The sequence below is a fragment of the Saccopteryx leptura genome, chromosome 2 (assembly GCF_036850995.1).
Source record: "Saccopteryx leptura isolate mSacLep1 chromosome 2, mSacLep1_pri_phased_curated, whole genome shotgun sequence".
NCBI lineage: Eukaryota > Metazoa > Chordata > Mammalia > Chiroptera > Emballonuridae > Saccopteryx > Saccopteryx leptura.
Window position 1 is genome coordinate 617,032 of NC_089504.1, and position 22,734 is coordinate 639,765.

A 22,734-nucleotide genomic window follows, 5' to 3' on the forward strand; every position below is an offset into this window, starting at 1 on the left:
TTGCCGAGACTCTGGGTTCTGGTCTCTTCCTCTGAAGAATGTTGACTTTTATTCTGATCGGCAATGACTTTCTAGCTGGTCACCGTGAACTGGGGGCTGTGGCTTGACATTTTGGGAGGGTGGATCTTTGTCAGGTGGGACTCGTCCTGCAGTGCCCCCCGTGGATTTTATTGAGGTTTGGTTTTGGATTGTGGCAATCAGCCCTAGAGTCTAGAGTAGGGCTCACTCTAGGCACGGTCCCCAAGTGTGGACTTTGTGGAGACTCAGCTAGATGCCGGGGTGCTGGCTGCTCTGGTCTCCGCTGTTTGACTGTGAGTATCTCACCCCTGGGGCAGCTGCCTCGGGGGTCCTGCATTGCTCACACACACTTCTGGTGCATCCTGAATAGTCCCGTCTGTTCCACAGAGTGCCACCTCCTCTGGTCGGCCGGACGCTGTGCATGCCAGGCTCCAGGACAGTGGTCGTGGCCGGGAGGTCACCCCCACGTGGGAGGCAGCAACCCCGGGACCCACAGGCACTGCCCTGCTGTCAGGAAGCACAGCCATGTATTGCCTGATGTCCAGCTGCCTAAAATATGTTGTCCGGTTGATGTTGTTTGCCTTGGGAGAGCTGGCCGGGCACTGGTCACTCCACATGGCCTGAGCGAAAGTCTAGAGCAATCTGGGTAAGAAAGAGCAGTCCCTGTGGTCCAGGCGCGCTCAGCTGTGAACAGTGCTCACGTGGTCCTGCACGCGCCTCCTGTCAGCAGTGAGTCAGCGAAGACACGGAACTGTTCTGGGATGTCACCTGGTGTGGGGGGCCCTGGGGTTCAACAGTGAGCTCTTACCTCGAAGCTGGGCAGTCACACACAAGACAGGACCCTCAGGAAGTAACCATGCCACGTAGTCCTGAGAAATGTGGACGTAACACCCGAAGGAAAAGCCGAAGGAGGAAGGAGCCCCTGGGGGCGGCAACCTCTGGGCGGGGCCCTGTCTCCCTGCCCGCGTGGGGGTCGCGGACGCACACGGCAGGCTGTGTATCACTGGGATCCCTGCGGGGCTGCAGCGAGCAGAAAGCCTGTCTGAGGCCTCAGTGGCCAGGTGACAGGAGGGAAACAGGACGCCCTGCACCAGTGTGGGAGAGTGTCCCGTGTCCTGTCGCATGCGTGCCCCCGGGGACCTGTCGGCCACCTGGAAGCGCAACAGCTGATGCCGGCTCGGATGACTTGGAGCCGGGTGTGCTGGGCGGATGAGCTCCCGGGTCCCCCTCCAAGCTCCGGAGGAGGAAGCCAAGGCCACCGGGACCGCCCACACCTCCGAACCTTGTGTGACCTGCCCGGTGGGGTCCCTTCTTCCTTAGGAACCCAGAGCTTACTTGTCCCTCTTCACTCCTCAGGCTGCCTGCTGCCCCCCCTGTGCCGGCCCGCCCTGAGGATGGACCCTGGAGACCCCGCCCTGAGGATGGACCCTGGAGACCCCGCTGGTGGTGACCCCGCCCTGAGGATGGACCCTGGAGACCCCGCTGGTGGTGACCCCGCCCTGAGGATGGACCCTGGAGACCCCGCTGGTGGTGACCCCGCTGGTGGTGACCCCGCTGGTGGTGACCCCGCTGGTGGTGACCCTGCTGGTGGTGACCCCGCTGGTGGTGACCCCGCCCTGAGGATGGACCCTGGAGACCCCGCTGGTGGTGACCCCGCTGGTGGTGACCCTGCTGGTGGTGACCCCGCTGGTGGTGACCCTGCTGGTGGTGACCCCGCTGGTGGTGACCCCGCCCTGAGGATGGACCCTGGAGACCCCGCTGGTGGTGACCCCGTTGGTGGTGACCCCGCTGGTGGTGACCCTGTTGGTGGTGACCCCGTTGGTGGTGACCCTGCTGGTGGTGACCCCATTGGTGGTGAGTGCTACTCCATGGATGAGTCCGTGGGCCGCACAGCCCTGGGTCCAGCTGGGCTGCACTTGTCAGGGATGGGTGCGTGGGTGGGGTGTGACATGGGTCGGTGTGTATGTGTGTGTACCTGTGCGGTGTATATGCGGGCTGGTGTGGGGTGTGTGGGGGCACGTGTATGTGTACAAGTGTGGGGTTCTGTGCATGGCATTCCCATGCGTGCACGAGACAGGGACCCCGGATGGGAGATGCTGGGTGCTGTGACTTGGTGTGGGGTTAGGGCAGTGTGGAGGCAGGTGTGCAGGACCCCCCAGCCTCAGGGTACGGGACACGTGGTCCCCTTCGCTTGATGACTGACACGGAGAACTGGCTGTGACTTCAGGGCCCTTCAGGAAGCAGGACAGGAGGCACAGTGTGGGGGAGGCAGGGTGCACGGGGCTGGCGGGAACCCCGCTGTGCTGAGTGCTGGCGCTGCACCCACACGGTCTGCCGGGGCTCCGGGATGGACACAAAGGCATTTATCTGTCTTGCCAAGAGGGAGAGGGAGGAGGAAGCAGGAACATCTGATAAACAAAGGCCCCGGCCAGGCACTGTGAGCGTGGGAGCCCAGGCCGGCCCTGCGCCGAGGCTCCACGGAGGGGCCAGCCCGTGTCCTGACTTGTTGGGGATGAGGAGCCCCCAGAGGGAGGCAGCCTCACTTTGTGGCCGTGGGTGTGATCAGTCAAGAGCTGTTTCCTTGTTTCCACCCTGAGAACTGGTCACGAGTTGCAGCACACCTCTCTGCTCCAGGCACCCACTGTCCTCAGATGTTCCCCCAGTGGCCTCCAAACTGGGCCATCATGTTGTGGGGGGGTCCTTCTCTGGCCATTGGGCCAATCAGAGACAAGAGTGGGGACTCAAGGTCTTGGAGGTTCAAGGGACCTAAGGTCTTAAGTGACAAGGATCCAGTGTCTTTGGCAACAGAAACCCAGTATTTTAGATGGAGGGACCCAGGGTGTTTGGGGCAGGGCTCAGGCTTTGGGGAGTAGCAGGTGGTACCCATGGGGACGTGGCACATGGGACATCTTCAGGCCTTTGGACAGGAGACCTCACTCTCTCAGGGTGTCACCCTGGGTGGCGTGTCTGTCCCCACCGTGTGTGGGTGGGTGGAGCCAACACCGATGTCAGCCTGGACGGCACACTTGGGGCTCTGCTGAGAGTGGGCAGAGCAGGCCTCCCCTCGGGGTCTTCTGGAGGTCAGCCCTGGCCCGTTGGGGCTGACAAGGGAACGAGCACCCTTAGCATTTCACCCCCTGCCAACCGCATGGGCCTGCGCTCAGGGACACGCTGGCACCCCCGCTGGCACCAGAGCCTCAGGGACACGCTGGCACCCCCGTGGGCACCAGAGCCTCAGGGACACGCTGGCACCCCCACGGGCACCAGAGCCTCAGGGACACGCTGGCACCCCCACGGGCACCAGAGCCTCAGGGACACGCTGGCACCCCCGTGGGCACCAGAGCCTCAGGGACACGCTGGCACCCCCACGGGCACCAGAGCCTCAGGGACACGCTGGCACCCCCGTGGGCACCAGAGCCTCAGGGACACGCTGGCACCCCCGTGGGCACCAGAGCCTCAGGGACACGCTGGCACCCCCGCTGGCACCAGAGCCTCAGGGACACGCTGGCACCCCCGCTGGCACCAGAGCCTCAGGGACACGCTGGCACCCCCACGGGCACCAGAGCCTCAGGGACACGCTGGCACCCCCGCGGGCACCAGAGCCTCAGGGACACGCTGGCACCCCCGCTGGCACCAGAGCCTCAGGGACACGCTGGCACCCCCACGGGCACCAGAGCCTCAGGGACACGCTGGCACCCCCGCGGGCACCAGAGCCTCAGGGACACGCTGGCACCCCCGTGGGCACCAGAGCCTCAGGGACACGCTGGCACCCCCACGGGCACCAGAGCCTCAGGGACACGCTGGCACCCCCGTGGGCACCAGAGCCTCAGGGACACGCTGGCACCCCCGCGGGCACCAGAGCCTCAGGGACACGCTGGCACCCCCGCTGGCACCAGAGCCTCAGGGACACGCTGGCACCCCCGCGGGCACCAGAGCCTCAGGGACACGCTGGCACCCCCGTGGGCACCAGAGCCTCAGGGACACGCTGGCACCCCCACGGGCACCAGAGCCTCAGGGACACGCTGCCACCCCCGTGGGCACCAGAGCCTCAGGGACACGCTGGCACCAGAGCCTCAGGGACACGCTGCCACCCCCGTGGGCACCAGAGCCTCAGGGACACGCTGGCACCAGAGCCTCAGGGACACGCTGCCACCCCCGTGGGCACCAGAGCCTCAGGGACACGCTGGCACCAGAGCCTCAGGGACACGCTGCCACCCCCGTGGGCACCAGAGCCTCAGGGACACGCTGGCACCAGAGCCTCAGGGACACGCTGGCACCCCCGTGGGCACCAGAGCCTCAGGGACACGCTGGCACCCCCGTGGGCACCAGAGCCTCTGGGACACGCTGGCACCAGAGCCTCAGGGACACGCTGCCACCCCCGTGGGCACCAGAGCCTCAGGGACACGCTGCCACCCCCACGGGCACCAGAGCCTCAGGGACACGCTGGCACCAGAGCCTCAGGGACACGCTGCCACCCCCGTGGGCACCAGAGCCTCAGGGACACGCTGGCACCAGAGCCTCAGGGACACGCTGCCACCCCCGTGGGCACCAGAGCCTCAGGGACACGCTGGCACCAGAGCCTCAGGGACACGCTGCCACCCCCACGGGCACCAGAGCCTCAGGGACACGCTGGCACCAGAGCCTCAGGGACACGCTGGCACCCCCATGGGCACCAGAGCCTCAGGGACACGCTGGCACCCCCGCGGGCACCAGAGCCTCAGGGACACGCTGGCACCCCCGTGGGCACCAGAGCCTCAGGGACACGCTGGCACCCCCGTGGGCACCAGAGCCTCAGGGACACGCTGGCACCCCCGCGGGCACCAGAGCCTCAGGGACACGCTGGCACCCCCACGGGCACCAGAGCCTCAGGGACACGCTGGCACCCCCGTGGGCACCAGAGCCTCAGGGACACGCTGGCACCCCCGTGGGCACCAGAGTCTCTGTGGGTCTGTCTCCTTTCTCATGCACTGTCCCCTCCAGCGGGGCCGACTGTGGGGCCTGGAATTACCCTGAAGGCACTACAGCTCTTTCCAGCTGTGGGCAGAAGGTCCCTCAGGGTCAGACCCCTACCACCCGGCCTCCTATGTGTGGCCCTGGGTAGGGGGAGCAGGGACCCGGCCCCTCCCTGCCTAGTGGCATTTAGCATGCTTGTGATCCTTCAAATAATGCCTCCCTCCCCAAGGCTCTGCGTTTCTGTGTCATCAGACAGGAAGTCAGCGGGTACTGGAGACCTGTGTCAGCCTGGGAGCCTCCCCTCCCCCAGGGGCCAGCATGCCCCACCCCCACGCCATGCCCACACCATGCCCACACCTGCCACGCCATGCCCACTCCATGCCCACACCATGCCCACGCCATGCCCATGCCATGCCCACACCTGCCACGCCATGCCCACTCCATGCCCACACCATGCCCACACCTGCCCACACCATGCCCACGCATGCCCACGCCATGCCCACACCTGCCCACGCCATGCCCACCCCTGCCCACACTATGCCCACACTATGCCCACACCATGCCCACGCCATGCCCACACCTGCCCACGCCATGCCCACGCCTGCCCACACCATGCCCACGCCATGCCCACACCATGCCTGGCCGTGTCCTTTTCTGCTCACGCCCATCCACACCTGCCCAGGCCCCCTCCAGCTCCAGTCGGCGTGTCAGAACTGCTGCCCCAGTGGGGTCGCATGTCATCATTTTCAATAGGGATACACTGTCTCCTGGACTCCGGGTCCCGGGTGTGCCCACTCCTCACTCCTGCTCGGGGTCTGTCCTGCATCTACACCAGTTCCTTCTTAGGCCCCCTGAGCCTTAATCATTGTCACCAGGCATTCCTGTCTCTGTGGGGTCAGTTGTTTAAAAAAACAGCACTTACAGGTCTACCTACCACGCCCACCCACACACACTCTCTCTCTCTCTCTCACACACACACACACACACACACACACACTCTCTCTCACACACACACACACACACGCATGCTGCTGTTTATATTGGAATAGTGTGGCATCTACTGGTTAATTTTGGGATAACTACACTTTATACCATTGATTGTATGACATAATCCTTCCTTAATTAGGTTTTTTATTTGTTTTGTTTTTTTTTAGGTGAGAGGAGGGGAGATAGTGAGGCAGACTCTTGCATGCGCCCTGACTGGGATCCTCCCGGCAACCCCATCTGGTGCTGACACTCGAACCACTCAAGCCACTGGCTGTGGGAGGAGAAAAGAGAGGAAGGGGAGGGGGAGGGGGAGAGAAGCAGATGGGTGCTTCTCCTGTGTGCCCTGACCAGGAGGGATTGGTGTGCCCCCAGGAGGGATTCAATCTCCTGACCAGGGATCGAACCCAGGACATCTGCATGCTGGGCCAATGCTCTACCACTGAGCCAACTGGCAGGGGCCTTGTTTTTATTTTTAAAGGCATTTGGGGGGAACCATTTTAGATTCACAGCAAAATCAAGAAAGTGCAGAGGTTTCCCACAGACCCCCTTCTCCCTACCCGGGACAGCCTCCTCCACTGTCAACTGCCCTCCAAGGTGGTCCGTCTGTTACAGTCCAGGAACCTGCTGTCGACTGGCATACAGCATCGACTTGGTGTTTCCTCCCCAAGAGGGGTCTATTTATTCAGGAAAAAGGAAGGGTTGCGGGCTGCGGTGAGAAGACATGGCAGCCAGGACAGAAGGATGTCGACAGGAGGAAGGGGAAGGGGAGTTAGAGCCCCGAGCTGCATCACAACAGTCTCCCTGTGGGACCCCCGTGCTCCTCCCGCACGCTCTCTGGCAGGCTGTGTTGTTTTCTTTAATATATTTTAAAATTATTTTTATTTATTTATTTATTCATTTTAGAGAAGAGAGACAGAGAGAGAGAAAGAGAGAGAGAGAGAAAGGGGGGGGAGGAGCAGGAAGCATCAACTCCCATATGTGCTTTGACCAGCAAGCCCAGGGCTTTGAACCGGCGACCTCAGCATTTCCAGGTTGACACTGTGCCACCACAGGTCAGGTTGTGTTTGTTTGGAGTCCTAGTTGGTCTTTTTCCCTGTTGGCATGTCACCATCACTCAGAGTCCACAGCTGACGTTAGTCACTCATGGTGTGGTGCGTTCTGTGGGCTTGGACAAAGGTGTAACGACGTGTCTGCTCTGACAACATCATGCAGGGACGTTTCACTGCTAACGTCCCCTGTGCCCCCCTGCCCTCCCCTACCCCACCCCCTGGCCCCTGGTCATTTCACTGTCCCCGTGGTTTCCCTTTTCCGGAACCCACAGAGCTGGAGTCACAGTGTGTGCGTCCTTCTCAGGTTGGCCCCTCAGTCAGAAGCACGTGAAGTCCCTCCAGGTCTGTCTCTTCATGGCTCACGTCTCGTTACCTGAATGGTATTCCCTGTCCAGAGGGACCACAGTTTGTTATCAGAGTAGCAGTATGTCCAATTCCCGTTTATTTAACTTATTCCCCCCATTGATTTGAGAGAGAGAAAGGGAGAGAGAGAGAGAGAGAGAGAGAGAGAGAGAGAGAGGCATCAACTCGTTCCACTTAGTTGTGCACCACTGATCGCTTCTTGTACGTGCTCTGACCCAAGATGGAACCTGTCACCTCTGGCACAGCAGCTCGACACTTTATCCACTGAGCCACCCAGTCCGGGCTCAGGACTGAGCTGTTTCTTAACAGCTGGTGGCTGAAGCTCACCTGTGAGCTGAGTGTCCTCCCTCCACTGGGAGGGCAGCCTGGTCCCCTGACCCGAGTGAGTCGCAGTGACAGACGTCTGGCTGGTCACTGAGCAGCCGGAACGCCCTGGCGGCCCCTCCTTCCCCCGCGCTGCGGATTGGAGGTCAGCAGTCTCACCGCTGGCGTCTTGTCCCCGTCCCTGAGTCCGTGTCCTCAGGTGGCCGCACTGCAGGGCTGGCAGGACTGTCCCCTACCTGTGGGCCTCTCCTCTGGGTCCCGTCTGCTGCAGGAGCCTGGCAGGTTGTCCTTGTCCCCTCGGTTCTTGGGGAGATTTGCTGGTGAAGCCACAGGGTTCCTGGCCCCCAGATTTGAGCTGGAAAGTCTTAGTGACCTCCCTTCTCCCCTGCATTGGGGTCACGTTCAGGTCCCGACTCTGACCCCTGATCCCACTGTTTGGGGGCCGGATGGGCCCGGGAGAGGGCCAGGGGCTTCTCCACCTCCCTGGGGCAGCACAGGCCAGGAGCCCCCCCTCAGCTGCCAGCCCCCTCCTGTCTCCCTGCTCTGAGCCCAGTGGCCCCAGTGGTTCTGGACAAAGAACAAGGTTTCTTTTTCTGAACATGTGTCCTGTGGTTCTCGCGTTCTGTAACCCCTCAGCACGTCCTCGGGGAGGCTGGTGGTGGAACAGTAACTGGGCATTTCAGCAGAACTTGTTCCGCGGCTGGACCGAGGGCCTGGAGACCTGTCGGCTGGGGCGGGCAGGGTGTGTGTGGCCGGGCTGTGGTACGACGGGGGGTGATGAGGCTGCTGGTTGTGCTGGGGTTGGGGTGGGGGGAGGCCCTCCGAGGCGGCCGGGGGCGCTGGTGGCTGTGGGCGACTCAGAGCTGGGTGCCTGGGCCCTTGGCCTCACAGGCCGCAGCAAGGGTTCCAGACCAACTGACCCTGCCTGGGTGTTGACCTCGGCCCTGGTCTGAGCGCACCACCCTTCTCCACTGTGACGGCAACTGTGACCTCCCCTCCCCTGGGCCTGATGTTATGACAAGTCCCTCCGCAGCCAGCATGGGGCTGAGTGAGTGCCCACTCTGTGGGCTCCAGGCCATTCTGCAGGGGCCAGGGCTTGGACAAGCAACAGGACTGTGGGTGGGGACCCCAGGAGCACTTGGCTGTAAGGGGGGGAATCTTCGGGGAGCGCCAGCCTGCCTGGGTTACAGTGGGAGACAGGGCAGAGGAAGGGGAGACCACCGCCAGACCACGCTGGGGCCTCGGGAGGGGCTGGTGGCCAGCGGTGCTGGGCAGAGGGAGAGGGTGAGCTGTGACATGACGCGGGGCGGAGTGGGTGCCGGGCCCCCCGGACGTGCCCTGCGAGCTCAGCTGGCCCATGCAGGGTCTGGTCAGTACTGCGAGCTTGGACCCTGCAGTCTGACTCCCTCCCTGCTCACACAGTGTGGCTCTCCTGAGACCCGCAGCCCACGAGGCTGCAATGTGAGCCTGGGCTCCCGGGGCTGTGGGTGGAAGCTACAGCACGCACCCAGAGAGGGGGCAACTGCTCTCCTGAGACCCGCAGCCCACGAGGCTGCAATGTGAGCCTGGGCTCCCGGGGCTGTGGGTGGAAGCTACAGCACGCACCCAGAGAGGGGGCAGTGAGGGCTCCGGAGGCCGTGTGCATTGGGCAGGGCTGAGCCGCCGGCATTAGACCAGGGGTGGTCACTGGGCTGTGCAGTGGCGCCCGCCCACCACACAGCCCCTCCACGCCTGTCTTCTCTCCCCAGGCCAGGACATGCGTCCGTTCCTACAGACCTTGCAGATGCTGTGGTCCACGCAGGAGCTGCAGCAGGTGAGCACATGGGCTCCGGGGGTCTGGCTGCCGGCCTCAGTGGACCATCCGGTCTCCGTGTTCTGCTGGACACAGGCCCCTGAGGCCTAGGGCAGGAGGGAAGGACCACCCCCCAGCTTCTGCACACAGCAGCAGACCTGGTGGCTGTAGCCATATGTGTGCTGTGGGGCCAGAGCTCCCACTGGCCCACCAAGGGCCTTGTCCACAGCAGCCTCCCCCAAAGAGGGTGGCTGGGCAGCCCATCCGGCCACTGGGGAAGGTGTGGGCCCAGGAGGAGACAGCCCATCCGGCCACTGGGGAAGGTGTGGGCCCAGGAGGAGACAGCCCATCCGGCCACTGGGGAAGGTGTGGGCCCCAGGAGGAGACAGCCCGTCCGGCCACTGGGGAAGGTGTGGGCCCAGGAGGAGACAGCCCTGTCAGGGTCCTGCAGCAGCTGCACCCCAGGCCACGTCGCCTTGTGACCGGGGCCAGCAGGGCGGCATTGCCTTGCGGGCCCCAGGGTGAGGTGGCCAAGGCGCCCCTGCCCTTCCCTCTGCTCCTCGAGGCAGCAGGTGCACAGGGGGCCCTGGCTCCGGGGAGGATGCACATCGGTGCCTCCCCGGCCACAGGCTCTGAGTGCTGGAAAGAGGCCTGCGGAGGGCGGGGCAGCGTCAGTGCGGGTGAGCCTCAGGAAGGGCGGGGAGGCTGAGGGTCACCCCCGCCCAGGTCTCTGCCGGCTTGCTCTCCGGCTGCCGGCTGCCGGCTTCCTGGTGCAGGTCAGCAGCCTCCTGCGCCGTCACTCCTGTCCACCCTGAGGGACAGCCTAGGCTGCCTGAATGTCTGAGCTGCCTGGCCGGTCACTTAGTGCCTCTCAGCTGCCTGCCATGAGACCTCGGAGCAGCCCACTAGCCGTCTGCTGGGGAAGGCCATGGACCAGCGTGGCTAGTAACCGTCCGGGTCCTGAGTGAGAACCGTGCGGAATGAAGACATAAACTCAGAGAGAAGAAAGGATGGGATCGGGAGGCCTCTGCCAGCTGATGGCAAGCTAGAGGACAAGCAAAGCCCCTGTTCTGCATTATTACATAGCCATATGCAAATAAGGAAGTCTCGATACAAAGTCACACTTCTGAGGCAGAAATAGGAACCCATTTAAGGCAGTGGTGGTCAACCTGGTCCCTTCCGCCCACTAGTGGGCATTCCAGCTTTCATGGTGGGCGGTAGCGGAGCAACCAAAGTATAAATAAAAAGATAGATTTAACTATAGTCAGTTGTTTTATAAAGATTTATTCTGCCAAACTTAGCAAAAATCCGACATAAAGTACCTGGTAAGTAATTATTATTATATGCTTTAACTTGCTGTAACTCTGCTTTATCAATTTTATAAAGTAAAGTTACTTCCCTACTTTATAAATCACCATGACTGTGGAACCGGTGGGCGGTTAGAAAATGTTACTACTAACAGAGATACAAAAGTGGGCAGTAGGTATAAAAAAGGTTGACTACCCCTGATTTAAGGTGTAAACAGGAATCCACCCACAATGCTTAAGGTCAGAACAAACACAAGGTGAGAGGAAGGGCTGTAAGTTGCCTCTAGCAACTTAATGGAACACGTGGGGATGGGCAGTAGAAACACTCCATCAGGGCTCAGGTGGAGGTGTGGGGAAAGCCTTAGCCTTTAGCACAGGGGTCCCCAAACTACGGCCCACGGGCCACATGCGGCCCCCTGAGGCCATTTATCCGGCCCCCGCTGCATTCCAGAAGGGGCACCTCTTTCATTGGTGGTCAGTGAGACCACCGCAAAGCGCGGCGTCGCTCACATACAGTACTACTTCTGGTGACGCGGGACGCACGCCTCACGGCTCTGGAAGCGCGTCATATCACTTGTTACGGCTAGCAGTGACAAATACGGAACCGGACATTGACCAGCTCATTAGCCAAAAGCAGGCCCATAGTTCCCATTGAAATACTGGCCAGTTTGTTGATTTAAATTTACTTGTTCTTTATTTTAAATATTGTATTTGTTCCCGTTTTTGTTTTTTTTTTTACTTTAAAATAAGATATGTGCAGTGTGCAAAGGGATTTGTTCATAGTTTTTTTTTATAGTCTGGCCCTCCAACAGTCTGAGGGACAGTGAACTGGCCCCCTGTGTAAAAAGTTTGGGGACCCCTCCCTGCTTTAGCAACTTAACCAAGCAAGGAGGTGGGGGTTGGGCAGACTGTCAGCTTACTGCCAGTCCCCCCATACCGCGGTCTCCCAAAAATCTAAACCGCAAGAACCCTGTCAGCTTGCAAATCTCCAACAGGAGAACCCTGAAGTTTTTGCAAAAGCTGAAAACTTTACTTTTAAAAGTTTTATCTCAGAGCGTTGATGTGAAGACTGAAGGCACACGACCATGTTGTTGTGGTGAGAGGTATGAACAGGTTCCCAGTGTCCGCGACGCACCGCGCCTGGTCCCCGGGTGCCTGTGGCTTTTGTGAGCCTTTGTGTCCCCTGTCTGTCCTGTGCAGAGGTGACCGGCCTCGGGGAGGGAGTGTCCTCTGTCCTGTTCTCCAGAGCAGCTGCTGGCAGCAAGGATTCGGGCTCTGCCTGGAGGTGCTTAGGGCCCCGCCTGGTGGGCGGGACATGCCTAAGGGCCCATGGTCCTAGTGGCTGTGGCCCATTCAGAGCCACCTCCAGCTTCATTTCTCTGGGAAGTGTCGTTTATTGGTTCTTTGTGGTTCTGGAAAGGTCTGATGCGGGACCAGGAGGCTCCAGCCCTGGCTGTGGCGAGTGTCTGTTCTCTCAGTGTCTGCCCCGTGCCCACGGCCCCTCTGGCTGCTCCGGGCTTGTGCTGACCAGCCCCCTGCTTCTCGGTGCTCTGGTCACTAATTCTTTTCTAATTGTCACTTATGGGCCTGTGTCTCCAGCCTTGATGTGGGCTTCCACTGTCCTCTGTCTTTTCTCTTTCACTACGGTCTCCTTTGACCGACACGTGTCTTATTTCCACACAACACAGCGTCCTCACTGTCTCTGGCCGTGAAGGCACACACCCATTGTTGTACCGGAACAGCGAGACAAGATGTCTTGCCACACAATCAATCAATTAGACAAATTAAGTAATTAAGGAGTCTTTTAATTAACCCGCTGCACTGGCCACATGGAGACCTAAGTCGTTCAAATCAATGCGGCTGGGAACACAGTTTGGGGCTGGCTTTTGAAGGGAGAATTAATTACATACTGATTGAGGAATGGGGAGGGGAGACAGCATAGCAGTAAAACAAAGCAGTGAAACAAGCTTTCTTACAGTGTTTATTGAGTTAATTCAGGGAGAAACATTCTGAGAACCTGCAACTTCGCAAAGCTAGCCTAAGGCCACAGTCTGGGAAACCAGCCTCCAGGCCAGGAATAGGGAGTCTTTTCAGACAAAGTATGTTCTGCTAAAAGTCTCTGTTTTACAGAAAAGTAAGTTTTGCCAAAAATTATCCATGTTAAGAGTCTTTCTCGTCTACACTTCACTATGAGCCTTTATTTTTTGGTGGACAAGAGGCTAGTTCTCTGTCAGTTTGTGTGAGTGTTCCGGGTGCCCTTACTTGGCGGTTGGCACTCGAAGCTGCTGCCTGGTGGGGACAAGTGTCACCTCCACTCACGGTTCACTCTCCAGAGCTGGTCCCAGGGCTCAGGCCAGTGGCCAGTGCCATGCTGCCCACTGTGTAAGCTCAGGCATTCGCGATACCCCAGGGCCTAGGAGCAGAGCGAGGACAGAGGGACAGCGTGCAAGGCAGGCTCGGTGTGCAGGCAGGCGTGGCCCACGCGGCGTGGGATGTCGAGGGGTGTGGCCCTTGCGGCTGGGACGTCGAGGGGCGTGGCCCGTGTGGCGTGGGCTGTCGAGGGGCGTGGCCCACGCTGCGTGGGACGTCGAGGGGCGTGGCCCGTGCGGAGTGGGACGTCAAGGGCGTGGCCCGCGTGGCGTGGGACGTTGAGGGGCGTGGCTATGGCCCTGAGGATAACGGTGCAGATGGTCCAGGATGTCCTGGGGGCCGACGGGGGCCGGCTGAGCGAGAACCGCGAGCAGACAGAGTGCGGTGCCCAAGGCTGCGGGGACCCCAGCAGGACAGGACGGAAGCTGGAGGCCGAGCCTGGACAGCTCTGCGGTTTCCGGCGAAAGGAGGAGAGAGGCGGGGTGCCAGGGGCCACGGCCGCTCCTCTGACAGAGCGCAGGCCCCGGGTTCGGGTGCTGACGGCAGGAAATCGGTTGTGGTGGAAGTTTGGCGGCGGGGTCAGGCATTCGGAGCCCCTGGGTGGGGACAGTGGGAGAAGTGGGCAGAGGAGGTGGACGGGGGGCGGGTGGCAAGCGGGGCTCTGGGCAACGGCGTGTCCACTAGGAGCTTGTTAGAAATACCGGTTTGGGGGTGCAGCCAGCCCTGACGGGTTTTCAGGCCCTCGAGGCCCGAGTACCACTTGGGCCCCAGAAGCATGTGCGGTAAGAGTGGTAGCACCGGACCCACTGGAGTCGGGACAGGGTGGGCGCCAGGGAGAGGGGACTGAAGACAGTGAGGGTGACCTTGCACAGGGCCCTGCAGGTGGGCCACGGGAGAGGGGGCCATGGTCAGAAGGCAGGAGGGAGGAAGAGAGGACATCAACCTGGGTCTCAGAGCCAGACATCCAAAGGATGATGGACATGGACATTGAGGTCACCAGGCTGAGGACAGGAACAGAGGAGGAGAGGGGGACAGAGGCCTTTCATCTTCCAGGACAAGGGGGTGGCGAGTGACCAGCGGGGACTGGACTCCAGGCTGTGAAGTCTACCCTGGGCCCACGCCTCCGGGCCACCTGTATCAAGTTTTCACCCTCGTTTCAATTATTCTTTTCTTTCTCTCACAATCTTAGACATGTTTCCTATTTCCTTCCCCAGATTGATGTCCTGTCACCCCTGTTCCTAGAACTACAGTTTGCCCAACACTCTGGGTGTCTGTGGCTTCCCACTGTGAGCGTACTTAGCAACACCCTGTCCCTCCGGTGGCCAGGCCCCGGGGTGTGACTGGGACGGACGTCCTGGCTTGCACACGCGCGAAGAAACTCAGACCCCTGCGCTGTGTTGCCCACACGGCCTTCCTTTTGTTCCCAGGGTCCAGGCAGACAGACAGGCTGCCCAGCCGCCCACAGCGAGCGGCCTCCACCCCCAGGGCCACCCCGGGAGGGGGCCCACCATTCAGCCAGCCCACTGCTCCCGAGGCAGCCCCAGCTCCCCTGTCCACTCGTTGCTCCTCACTTCTTGCACACCCCGTTTCCTTTCCCGGGTGCTTGTAGCAGGAGAGGCACCGGGTCCCTGAAGTTCCCCTAATGCTCGAAGGGGAAGACTGACTTCATTTTTGGTCATCATGCCAAAATGGCAAAGCACGGTGCTTTTAAAACCACGTTGCAGGCCCTGGCCGGTTGGCTCAGCGGTAGAGTGTCGGCCTGGCGTGCGGGGGACCTGGGTTCGATTCCCAGCCAGGGCACACAGAAGAAGCGCCCATTTGCTTCTCCACCCCCCCCCTTCCTCTCTGTCTCTCTCTTCCCCTCCCGCAGCCAAGGCTCCATTGGAGCAAAGATGGTCCGGGCGCTGGGGATGGCTCCTTGGCCTCTGCCCCAGGCGCTAGAGTGGCTCTGGTCGCGGCAGAGCATCGCCCCCTGGTGGGCAGAGCATCGCCCCTGGTGGGCGTGCCAGGTGAATCCTGGTCGGGCGCATGCGGGAGTCTGTCTGACTGTCTCTCCCCGTTTCCAGCTTCAGAAAAATACAAAAAACAAACAAACAAAAAAACCACGTTGCAGCCACGTGGGTGTTTGATCTGAGAGCGCCCTGGGAGGCACTGTCTAACCCAGGGGTCCCCAAACTTTTTACACAGGGGGCCAGTTCACTGTCCCTCAGACCGTTGGAGGGCCAGACTATAAAAAAAACTATGAACAAATCCCTATGCACACTGTACATATCTTATCCTAAAGTAAAAAAACAAAATGGGAACAAATACAATATTTAAAATAAAGAACAAGTAAATTTAAATCAACAAACTGACCAGTATTTCATTGGGAACTATGGGCCTGCTTTTGGCTAATGAGATGGTCAATGTGCTCCTCTCACTGACCACCAATGAAAGAGGTGCCCCTTCTGGAAGTGCGGCGGGGGCCAGATAAATGGCCTCAGGGGGCCGCATGCGGCCCGTGGGCCGTAGTTTGGGGACCCCTGGTCTAACCCTGGACACCGGGGCCACGGTCCGTGTTCCCACCCTGTGCTCCCAAGCCCTGTCGCCAGCCCACCTCCACGCAGAGCAGGTGGTCTCGGGAGCCCCTCCTGCTAGCTGTCCCTCACCCTGGTCACAGGCAGGGCAGCAGCTCCTGGAGAAAGACCTGCTTTCTGGTGGCCACAGGGCCCGGAGCTGGGGTGTCTCCCCTGGGCTGCGTCTGGTAACAGGAACGTGGGTTTGCCCGGGGTCCCTTTCCCAATAGAAGAGCCAGCTTGTCGGGGACGGGGGGCCACGCCCGCTGGTCAGCCTCTCCAGCCTTGCTCTCTAGCCTCTCAGAGCTGCTGTGCTGGGGGCTGGGGTAGACCTGTAGGTGCACAGTAGGACCAACGACCAAAGTGGTGTCTTCTCCATCTGGCTGCCCAGGAGCAGGACGGTGGTGGCTGCTCAGACGCGACTGCTTCTTCACACCTTCCTGGGGAGGGGCTGGTGGAGACGCTGTCCCCTCTCCTCAACACAGGGCCTCTGCACCATGCTCCTGGGCCCCGGAGATGTGCATGTGACCTCTGCCCGTGCTCCCGGGCCCCGGAGATGTGCATGTGACCTCTGCACCATGCTCCTGGGCCCCGGAGATGTGCATGTGACCTCTGCCCGTGCTCCCGGGCCCCGGAGATGTGCATGTGGCCTCTGCACCGTGCTCCTGGGCCCCGGAGATGTGCATGTGGCCTCTGCACTGTGCTCCTGGGCCCCGGAGATGTGCATGTGACCTCTGCACCGTGCTCCTGGGCCCCGGAGATGTGCATGTGACCTCTGCACCGTGCTCCCGGGCCCCGGAGATGTGCATGTGACCTCTGCCCGTGCTCCCGGGCCCCGGAGATGTGCATGTGACCTCTGCCCGTGCTCCCGGGCCCCGGAGATGTGCATGTGACCTCTGCACCGTGCTCCTGGGCCCCGGAGATGTGCATGTGACCTCTGCACCGTGCTCCCGGGCCCCGGAGATGTGCATGTGACCTCTGCCCGTGCTCCCGGGCCCCGGAGATGTGCATGTGACCTCTGCACCGTGCTCCTGGGCCCCGGAGATGTGCATGTGACCTCTGCACCGTGCTCCCGGGCCCCGGAGATGTGCATGTGGCCTCTGCACCGTGCTCCTGGGCCCCGGAGATGTGCATGTGACCTCTGCACCGTGCTCCTGGGCCCCGGAGATGTGCATGTGACCTCTGCACCGTGCTCCTGGTGGGCGACAGTGTCACAGCATTTGAAGCTGTCCTCAGGTCTGTCCAGCAAGTCCTGATGGCCACAGCAAGGGCCGCTGGGGCCTCACCTCCTTGCTCCTCACGGACAGGCTCAGGTGTTGGGGTGACAAGGTGACGTGGCTGCTGGCCCTTGACCTCACAGCCTCACACCCTGCAGCCCCACGTGGGGGACCCAGGGAGTCCGTGGCTGAGCGGGCACTTGGTTGCAGGGTGTTTCCTTGACTTGGACAACGGACTCAGGCAGAGCGGAGTCAGGGCCCTGCTGTGGCCGTGTGGTCATGTGGAGGACACAGCTTGCTTGACAGTCTGTCGTGACACACACCACTGTGCCCCTGAGGATGGAGGGGGAGACCGCAGGTGTTCCGGGCTTTTTTCTCTGCAGTGTGGGAGGCAGAGAAGTTAAACAAAAGGCGTTTTTCATTTTGGGTTTTTCTTCCTTTTTCTTGTTTCCGGGTGCTTCCTGGGCCACGCCCACTGTCCCTGTGTTCGAAGTGCCAGCCGGGTGCATTCCATGAGGCAGTCAGGGCACAGACAGGTGACTTGAGCCTCTCAGATGGAGTGCTGCCCTCTGTCCAGCCTGGGGAGCAAGCCCTCAGTCTCTGTGGGACCGTCAGTGTGGACAGTGGCCACCGCCCGGCCTTGGGTGCGGGAATGGAGCAGAACCTTGGTCAGGAGACGTGGCAGAGGCCCGGTGCTGCCCCCCGGGGCCCCAACAGACTCACGTTGGCGTTGCTGCGTGGAGGCCGGGCTGGCAGGAGGGTGTGCGTGGCAGTGAGGGCTTGTGTCTCTGCAGCTCAAGGAGGAAGCCTGGCAGGGTTTCGCTGCCCTGGACAATCCGCGTGCTGGACTGCTGGACCTGCTGGAGGGCAGCAGGGGCTGGCGGTGCAAGGGCCCCTCCCTGGAGGCCTGGGTCACCTGTGAGCTGGAGCGTTGGCTGCAGACACAGCCCCCCCCAGGGGCCCCCCAGGTGAGCCCCACCCTGGCCCCGCTGGCCATGTTCCAAAGATGCGTCCCTCCCGCCTGGTCCATCCCTCTCTCAACAGTGTGGCCTCCCTGCCCAGATGACAGGGCCTCTGCAGGCCACTGGGATTACCCACCGTGATGGGGGCCGGGCACGTGGCCTTAGGACTGGCCATCGCACCTCAGCCTCCTGACGGCCATGTGTCTCCCTCACGGGTGTCCCCTCCCCTCCAGGCCTCAGCTGCCCAGCATCAAGTCCCTGGTCACAGGATGCCACCACAACTGAGGCCGGGTCTTGGGACTTCCAGGGCAGCCTGGGGCTGAAGCAGCTGCAGGTCCGTGCGGTCAGGGTCCTGGCTGAGAGCCCCCCCAGTCTCACAAAGCCTCTGGTCAGCGTTTTCCAGCTGCAGGACACAGACCGGAGCCCCCTGCTGGCCTACGTCCACCAGCTCCACCGGGAGGGCAAGTTTAAGGAAGTGAGTGTGACCTTCACAGGGTCTGGGGCCCCCTGGGGAGGTATGGGCTCAGGGGCACCCCTTCCAGCCTTCGGGCTGTGGTTCCGGTCTGCTTGTGGAGTCCGTGGGGCGAGCGAGAGTGGGCTGGCTCCCAGAGGTGTCCTCATCACCCCTCCACTGTTGGGGTGCTGGGGACTTGAGGGACCAGACGCCTGGGACCGAGCTCAGGGCCATGCCTGGTGTCGGGACCCTGGGAGCCCCGTGCTGTGCCTGGGTCTACCTTGTGGCACCCGTGACCCTTCCTCCCGAGGAGCCACGGGGCCCTTGCGTTCTTATCAACAGCACGAGGCACCCCAGCCCTGGCCCGAGAGCCATGTGCCAAAGCCACTGATCTGGGATGCTGCAGCCGGCCTGTGTCAAGTTCTGGAAACAGAGGAGCGGGGCTGTGGGAGAAGCTAGTGATGGTCCCTGTGCCCACACACGCCGCCCATTAGGCCCACGTCACTCTCCCACTCCTGCCCAGGCCCCCATCGAGGTCACTGGGCCTCTGTGTTGGCAACCCCACTACCTGGAGCGAGGGGGCTATGCTCTCAGTGGCGTCCCCTCCTGTGTTTGCTGGGTCACTGGGACCGGGTCAGGCCAGCAGTGGTGACTCTGAGGGATTGACTCCTCGAGGGTCCTGGGGGCTGCCAGCTGTCACCCTGCTCGGGCAGGACCCGCATCCCATGCTCTGGGCCCTGGGCCGGCCCGTCAGCATGACTCTCATTTTCACGAAGTTCAGTGGAGGGCACAGTGCTGGCAGCTGGGTGCACAGGCCCCTTTCTGGACATGACTACCTACCGGTCATGTCAGTGCAGAGTGCCCAGTGGGAGCTGTGCATTTGGGTGCCCAAGAGAGAAGTCATTTTGCCCCCTTTCCATGGGAACACGAGCCCCAGGGCAGCAGGGGAGCTGGGGGCTGAACAGCTGTGGGTCTCTGGGAAAGAACTGGGGCTCCCCACTCTCGGGGTGGGTGGCGGGATTGCTGAGTCCCCCTTGTGAGCAAGGCTGCTCTCATGTAAGCCCTGGTGATTCTGAGAGGAAGATGCAGCTCTGAGTCAGAGCTCGGGAGACCCTGGCCCGGCCAGGAGCACCAGGAGTGACATTGGTCTGTGGGAGGCACTAGGGCAAGTGGGTGAGCAGGAGGTGGCACCTGTGTGGTGGCTTTGAGCTGTGGCCGCAGGCGCAGGGGGGCCCCGAGGCTTCTCCGTGCGATGACACGTGATGGTCGCAGTGTGGGGCACCAGCAGTGGACCCCAGGTGCAGGCTGGGGTGGGGGAGCTCTCACAGAGAGGGGAGCCCAGCGTCTGGGTGTCAGAGGCTCAGTCCCGCTTACCACATCCACGGCCTCCTGGGCCTCCTTGGGCCCAGAGATGAGCCTGAGCAGCCACAGAGCTAGCTGCTCAGGAGCACTGACCCCACAGCCACAGTGGCTTGGGGCAGAGCGGGCAGCGAGGCAGGGCCCCTGGCCCCTGCATGGCCCTTCCTCCCCAGGAGGGCCTGCCCCGGTGTGGGGGGCTGCTGTCACCATCCCTCGGAGGCGTGTGCCATGTGTGGTCAGCAGCGGGCTCCACGGCCGGCATTGTCGCCTGTCACCCCCGGCCGGCCTGGGTTCTCTTGGCTGGCGGCTGGCGAATGGCTCCGAGACACCAAGATGGCCACGCGGGGACAATGTGGGGCCGGGCTCCTGCTCACGGGGGCGCGAGGCCATTCTCCGGGGGCTGGGTGGTGGCTGCGCTGGCGAAGAATGCCGGACGCAGAAGGCAGGCTGCTGTCTCGCCGTCTTCTGTGACACTCGAGCCTTTCAAAGAGCGTCTGGGCCGCTGACTGCGCCTCCCTCACGCTCCCTCCGAGGCAGGGATCCCAGCACAAAGGGGGCTCTTGTCCCGCACAGGCCCTTCTGCGCAGAAGAGCCATTGTCCCGAGCGGGCCGCCCGGCGGGCGGTGTATGCTCCAGTGCCCGCGCCGCCAGGCCGCATTCAGGCCTGCGCGCTCGGATCAGCGGGCACCCCGGCTGAATGCGACGTGGGTTTCATGTCCCGGCGGCTGGCTCTGGGCGGCATGAATGCTCGCTTTTGTCTACTGGGTTATTTTATTTACATTTTTTAAACAGCTTATCAAGGTAAAAAGATAGCTTTGCTTAAAAAAAAAAAAAAAAAAAAAAAAGGTGGTGGGGGGGCCTTGGCTCCAGGCCCAGCTGAGCCATGGAGGTGGGGGGCCAGCTGTCCTGGGGTTCAAGCCACTGGAGCGGGCGGCCCGGGGCTTTGTGGCCCCTCTTCCCACCGTTGCCACCCGGGATCCTCTGTTCTCAGTTGTTTTCCCCGAAAGCAGCGGCTCCGGGGCCTGTTGGTCAGAGGCTCCCGCAGCCCCGCCCGTGCCCCGCCCTGGGTGGCAGCCTGGCCCCTCCCTCTCAGGTGCCCGTGTGAGGTCAGGAGAGCCCACAAGGTGCCCGTGGGCCCAGCCTCGGGCAGTTTCCTTCTGCGGGCCGGGCCCTCCCCACCTGCTGTGCCTGCCCAGACCTGTGCCAGAGCCTCCCCTGGGAGCAGCAGTGCACAGCCTGGCCCACGGTCACCTCAGCAGAAGCTTGGACGGAGAAGTGACCAGGGACCGGCTCTAAGTCAGGCCGGCAGGCAGAATCACATGGGCCTTCCCACCAAGCGCCAAAATGGGGGCCAGGCCAGGGGGGCTTCCTGTGGGAGGTGGTTCTGCTGCCAGCTGTCCCCCCAGCTCACTGCAGCCGCCCCTGACGGAGGCAGGGTGCCCTCCCGTGGCTGGGTGAGACTATGCAGCCTCCCCCCCCCCAGCCTGGGCCCTCCCCCAGCCCAACCTCCAGGCCACAGAGCCCCTGGGGCTGTGTGCGCAGTGAGAACACCTCCCACACTGCCCCTGGGGGTGTCCCTGGCCTTTTAGCCTCAGGCACACTGACCACACCCCTGCAGCATCTGCTGGCCAGGAGAGGGCAGCCTGGGTGCGTGGAGAGCTCTGGCCGGGCCGGATGGAAAGCTGCCTGCTCTGAGGGGGTACCAGGGACAGCAGTAGGAAACTCCCTTCTGCTCCTGTCCCTGTGTGGCCAGGCAGGGTGTGCACCCCCCTCACAGGTGATGGTGAGCTCCACACTAGCCCGCCCTCTCCACAGCCACTGGACCCAGTGCCCACTCTCAGAGGGCCCTGGCTGCAGGGCAGTGTGGGCAGGTGGGTTGGGGTCTGCACAGCAGGCCATCTGGGTGCTGCTGGCTCCTGGGGGAGAGGGAGTCCTGACCGGCAGAGTGGGGGGGCCCTGGGGGGCTGGAGAACAGGGCGGGGCCGTGCCAGGCCTGTGCGTGGCCCCACCCTACCAGGCCTGAGGATTCGGAGGGATTCTTGGACGGGTGGGGATGTCAGAGGGCTGGGGCCTGAAGGATGGTGAAGTCCTGTCCTCAAAGGTGCTGGGCCCACCTGACGGGAAGGCTGATGGTCTGGGGGGGGGGCATCCCTTCCCAGCCCCTTCTCCTCAAGTCCCGGCATTGTGCCCCCTTCCCCAGCCCTGGGCCCCTCCCTTTGGCCTGAGCCCCCTTCCCCAGCCCTGGGCCCCACGGGGGCTAGTGGAGGCCCAGCTCCTGGACCCTGGCCAGGCTGTGGAGGCGCCGGTCAGTGCTGCACGGGGAAGGGCCCCTGGCCCTGCACCCCGCCCCCCGCCCCCTGCGATCCGGGCTGGAGGCCGGGCCAGCCGTTCCCAGGCCGCTATTTTGGTCCTTTCTGTGAGCCGTGCGGGCGGCGACTGACCTGCGGCTATTTTTGCTCAGAATGGAGCACGATGTATGGAAAGTATTAATAGCTCGGCTGCGCTGCGTGCAGGCGCTCAGGGCCCCGCGCCTTCTCTGCTCAGTGGCCTGGGGTCAGGATCCGGGTCCAGCTGCGCCCAGTGCCCCCAGCCGAGGGACGGCTGCCCCCGCGGAAGCCGTTGGGTTCAGAGTCTCTCTCTGCAGGTCCTGAGACAGCTCTGGGCTCCACGGGTGTGTGATGTGGGCGTCCGCCCCTTAAGTGCTGTCCCCTCCCACACTCCCGTCCTCTTCCCGCCCATCAACAAGCCCCGGTTGGGGCCACCTAGGTCCAGCACCCACCTCAAGACCCCAGCAGGCCACACCCCAGCCTGGGAGGTTGTGGGGGTCATTCCTGCCTACCCCCCCCTGCGGTGGAATCAGGCTCAATATAAGGGGCCTGTCTGTCAGGATGCTTCTGGGTCCCAGGCCCCTTGGCCCGGGCCACGCAGCTGGACTGGAATGGGTCCTGCTGCTGTGCCCGCTGGGCGGTGGCCAGGCGTCTGTGCAGAGGGGTGGCAGCCCCCCCATGGCTGCCTGTCCCCCAG

General features: G+C 62.3%; 1 protein-coding gene across 4 annotated transcripts in view; it reads left to right on the forward strand.

Annotated features, from left to right (window-relative positions):
- Window positions 1–22,734, forward strand: part of EXD3 (exonuclease 3'-5' domain containing 3) — an 82,649-nt gene that overhangs the window by 11,473 nt on the left and 48,442 nt on the right. The window contains exons 1-4 of one of the 4 annotated variants that reach the window (XM_066366573.1): window positions 1,427–1,872; window positions 9,443–9,507; window positions 17,730–17,903; window positions 18,205–18,372. In XM_066366573.1, coding sequence (XP_066222670.1) covers window positions 1,440–1,872; window positions 9,443–9,507; window positions 17,730–17,903; window positions 18,205–18,372 — 840 coding nt within the window. In that variant the 5' untranslated portion in view covers window positions 1,427–1,439. Of the gene's footprint in view, window positions 1–1,426; window positions 1,873–9,442; window positions 9,508–17,729; window positions 17,904–18,204; window positions 18,373–22,734 lie in introns of those variants that run through there. The other 3 variants (XM_066366575.1, XM_066366576.1, XM_066366574.1) reach the window with 3 other exon arrangements.